This window comes from Fomitiporia mediterranea (genome assembly GCF_000271605.1).
Source record: "Fomitiporia mediterranea MF3/22 unplaced genomic scaffold FOMMEscaffold_11, whole genome shotgun sequence".
Taxonomy (NCBI): Eukaryota; Fungi; Basidiomycota; class Agaricomycetes; order Hymenochaetales; family Hymenochaetaceae; genus Fomitiporia; species Fomitiporia mediterranea.
This window is the reverse complement of record NW_006760396.1, coordinates 407,322-411,873: the sequence shown is the minus strand read 5'-3', so window position 1 is coordinate 411,873 and position 4,552 is coordinate 407,322. Positions and strand designations below refer to the sequence as shown.

The window sequence follows — 4,552 nt, the reverse complement described above, 5'->3', positions numbered from 1 at the left end:
AAAAAGTAATGCAGAAGAAGAATGGTACATACCTTCCCTTTCTTTCTTGGCACAGGTTTCTCTTTCTCCTGCCTTATATTTGACTTCTCAGGTGCTAGAGACATGCTTTCTTGTTCAGCTGTAGAGCTGGAGATGCATTGTGAGCTGAATTCTGCATCTGAAGACCTGGAGACTGTTGAAATTGTTGAGTATTGAATGCTAACAGAGCTGAAGCATTCTCAGGAAATTCTTGACCAAGTGTATGAGCACTGGGGCAGGACTAGGTGAATTGGGAGACAAGAAACCTGGTTGAAGCTGGGTATGTATAGGAGTTGGCTAGTTAAATGCATGCATTTGCATGCCTGGTAGAACTGTTACTAGTGTCTGTGACTGATTTTGATGCTGAGAAGGATCCTAGGGGTTATTTGGGTCCATCTTAGACGTCTGAGGATGACAGGGGGACAATTTCTGTATTTTTTTTGTGTAACAGCACTCATGTCTCACATCTGAATCCAAAATTTCCATTTTGAGATTAAAATAATTATATTTAATTATATAAACATTATTATCTAAGTACTTGCAGATCCTCTGCAAGTCGTCACTTCAATTTTGAGGGACTTGCGCTGCACACGGGATCTTACTTTTCTGATGCCGATCTCTCTCTGCAAGTCCCTCTGCCAATTAATTGAAGTCGCCTACTACCCACAAACCAAAGAAACGTTACTTTTTTGGTTCCTGCAGGATCGAGTTGCCTTCCCATGACGCTCTGATGGAGCACTGCGCCGATGGGCACACTAACAATTTCTATATTCGTTGCCCTGCTTGCTATTTGAAATTCGGCGACACGGAGGCACTTCTCAAACATGGGGACGAGAAGCATTTTGTATGCTGGGCCTGCGAAAAGATATTCACCACATCCGATGCATATGCGAAACACAACGAATCTGAACACCACTATTGTCGTGAATGCGACAGATTCTTTATCTCCTCGCAAAATAATCTGGAACAACACCATGCTTCATCTCGTCACACACCAAAATTGATACAATGCCCAGGAAGGCTGTGCGGCAAGAAATTCACCCACTTGTCCTACTTGGTTCTCCATGCAGAGACTGGCACCTGCCCATCTGGCATTACGCGAAAGGACATCAACGCATTTATCGCACGGTACGATAGAGAGAACGTCATCACAAATCCTGCGCGCATGATAAATGGACCCGACGGGACGAAATACCCTTCTTCCGAACCCGAATATTATGCGACCGAACGTTCTTGGAATGGCCAGGCATACGAATGCTTTTTGTGCAGGAAGGAATTTAGGACGTTATACGCACTCAATCAACACCTGAGGAGCCCGCGCCACCTCCAGAAAATGTACCACTGTCCGAAGCGCGGCTGCAACAAGGAGTTCAGCGCACTCAGTTCTCTTTGCCAGCACGTCGAAGGAGGCTCGTGCGGTGCACGCCAAATGGGTGTAGTCGAGGACGTGATGGAATACCTAGAACGAGGAATGGGATTAATGACTGTGTAAAGCACAATTTCGGCCTTTGGTTCCTCCACCCTTTTTATATCCGAATCTGTCGCCGGAGCTCAGACCCGTCTGTCTACCTTCCTCCTCTCCCAGGATGCCTCAGTCGAAATGCGGCACGGTAATGGCAATTCCGACCTTTTAACACAGTGTAATCTTCTCTAATCCTCTTGCATCGTAATGACGAATCGTCACTAGCCTTCCCATATCTGAAATGCAACGTGAAAAGTATGTATTATATGAAGGATGGCGTTCCGCCACTGCACGAAGCCACCACCACGGCTATTAATATTTTGAAGAAATTAGGAGAAGAAAGTTGGATGGCAGAAACAGCTCCACCCGCCCACTCCTGCAGCACCCATGATGTTAATCTGGTTCTTGCTGGCGGATGTTGACAATCGACATCAGCCGCCTATCCTCGTCCGTGATGCAAACTTCGCGCGTGACACTTAGTCTGGCTTGAATCGCTCAATGCCTCGGAGGAACCCAAATAAACAAGCCGCCATTCAATGCTCGTAGCCAGCCGCCGACAGGAATTTGCAAAGGATTTTTGGCCTGTTTGACCGGTCCTATTGACGTAGAAACATCCACGAAAACAGGAACCCAGCAATTTTCACCGAGAATCATTAACTTGATATAAGCATCAGTAGTTGGTCTGGTCAGGCGCAAGGGAAGGAATGCCTATTTTCTGTGTTTGCGTAGAGTTCAAGACGACGCGCATAGAGTACGAGTGGAAACTCCCGAGAGCCTGTGGGAAACTAGTTTTCCACAGGTCATTTTGCTGGGGCTCTGGAGGCGTGGTAAACCTCGCGTGGACAACACTTAGTCAGCGTATTAGTAATATCATTATAATGTTCCAAAAAGGAAATTTTAAAGAATTTTGTGTCGTTTACCTCTATTGAGCTGAAAATTTAGGTACAATATTAATTTCAGACATTGGTTATACTGCTGAGAGCAATTTTATTGTGTTTTATAGTCTACCAGTGTTGAAACATACATAATAAATAGATATATCTAAGAGAAATAAAAAGAAAGAGGCAACTAATTACATTGACCAGGCTTTATTATTGTTCAAAATTTGTAAATTGTCTGAAGAGGTACTGGAAATATTGTCCATATCTATCACTTGTACCTCTCCAGTTTTATCAGAGTGTACTCCTTCAAATGAAGGAGTATCTGAAAGAATGTCAAGCAAAATAGGAGATGTTAACCTAATAAAATGACAGACATAGAGTATATACACTCTCAAGCTATCTATTTTCCTTGCTTTTCGTCAGGGTGAGGCATTTTTTCTTAATTTATCTACTGACATAATATTATGTATGACTAATACATTTGAGTTTTCCACAGGCCAATTTCCGGCAACCCTTGTGGTAGTGAGGTTTACCTCGTGGGAAACCTCTGTGGTAATCCTCACTGTGGGAAACTAGGGAGTTTCCACTCGTACTCTAGACGCGCAACGCAGGATAAAGAGATCTTATAGCTTACGTAATCATAACCCTTACCTAACGCGCATGGCGGCACACGTGTGAAATGCACATAACTTGCCTCCTCCTCCAATTTAATACGGGTTCGCAGGTCCTTGCTGGATTATGAGCCCATGAAGCGTTGTTGTGCTGGCTCTGCTGAGGAGAACCAGATAGCAGAAGTAAGGCCTACAATTGCATCATTCGCAACTTGGTGGTATACTGTCAGCGCATGAAGAGCCTGTCTGCGCAATATTTACAACCGTAAACCTTCCTCCCTTATAATCTCGCCTGCAAGTTTCTTCGCCTTTTCTTTTTCCAGGGAATCATCAGAAACCCTGCAAAAGCGAAAATAATCCAACCTCCTAAGGCGGCAATACTCCTTGTCGATCTCCGTGTTAAGTTCTCGCAGTTTCGCAATCAATTCATTACGGCGGCGGGCGATTTCTTCATCAAGTTTGTCTTCTCGTTTGCCGCCCATTCCGAAATTCTGTTTACCGTCTGGCTTGTCCACGCGCTCCCGTGACTTGAGCCGCGCAACCTCTGTGCGGTGGTCGCCGCTCGAGCGCGAAGCTTCTGCTGTGACCACTTTGGAAGAGGGAGCAGCATCGTTTATCTTGCGCTTCTTGCCTTTGTGCTTGTCACGAACCTTGTAGTTTATTGGAGTGCCATCTGGGCGGAGCCCTATCTCGCGCTTTAACTCATCAGAAGCACGTTCGACACTAAGAAAACGGGTCAGGACCTCTCCATATTTGACTATATATGTTACTGTACTTACGCTTCACTTATCATTGCGAACATAGGCGATTTGGCAAACTCCTCTAGCTCCTCTTCGGTAAAAGACATATCGTCTGAGTCGTCACCAGTGCCTAAATGTTCGTTTAGATAGTCTAGCCGTGGAAATTCATGCACCGTTAGGGTTTGTCTAGAAAAAGTAACACAATGTGCTTACTGTGATACTGTCTGAATCTGTGGCCATTCTGCGTGGTCGTTGCTGTTCGGAGAGAGTTTGTGTGGCCTCCTGTGTGTGTGCAGACTTCATTGTAACGGGTACAGGGGAAGGGGAAAGAGAGAAGGCTTGTTTCGCGTAGAGACAAATGTCTCACTTATTCCTTGTTATATATATATATATATTGGCTAACGTCAATCAATTTGCTTGTTAACCCCAAATGTTAGATTGTACTTTGATTCCCGCGATTGTCCCTCATTGATATTACCATAAAGAAACTCAGGGATAATGCCTGGTCGTTGATTGGGAGCAAGTGTACCTTGAGCTACCATATCACATGTCAGAACAATTTACTGCCCTTTTCATAAGTATTGTCACACTTGATGATTCATCATTTTTTGTCACAAAAGTAAACAAAACAAAAAATAACTATTTCTCACTCAATTCTGTACATAATTCAGTGATTATTTGACATAAACTCATGTTTTTTAAATATGCTTCAAATAGACACTTTAATTATTAAATTTGAGCAAGATTTGACTGAGTTATAGTGAAAATACACTGTTTTTCATGTTTTCTTAATATTTGAATTTTCATTCCTTCAAAACTCAACATATAAGCTTGGAAAAC

The 4,552-nt window shown here is 43.6% G+C and overlaps 2 protein-coding genes across 2 annotated transcripts; one reads left to right on the top strand and one right to left on the bottom strand.

Annotated features, from left to right (window-relative positions):
* Positions 1–748: 748 nt before the first annotated feature.
* Positions 749–1,510, top strand: FOMMEDRAFT_92837 (uncharacterized protein; the record flags this gene model as incomplete). The annotated part of the gene is made up of 1 exon (XM_007269849.1): positions 749–1,510. One exon carries the CDS (start codon positions 749–751, stop codon positions 1,508–1,510), a length of 762 nt encoding a protein of 253 aa, XP_007269911.1.
* A 1,719-nt stretch (positions 1,511–3,229) lies between these two features.
* Positions 3,230–4,015, bottom strand: FOMMEDRAFT_30958 (uncharacterized protein; the record flags this gene model as incomplete). Its single annotated transcript, XM_007269790.1, has 4 exons — positions 3,230–3,695; positions 3,752–3,842; positions 3,886–3,898; positions 3,926–4,015. The coding sequence occupies 4 exons, from the start codon at positions 4,013–4,015 to the stop codon at positions 3,230–3,232; spliced, it is 660 nt and encodes a 219-aa protein (XP_007269852.1).
* Positions 4,016–4,552: the final 537 nt, after the last annotated feature.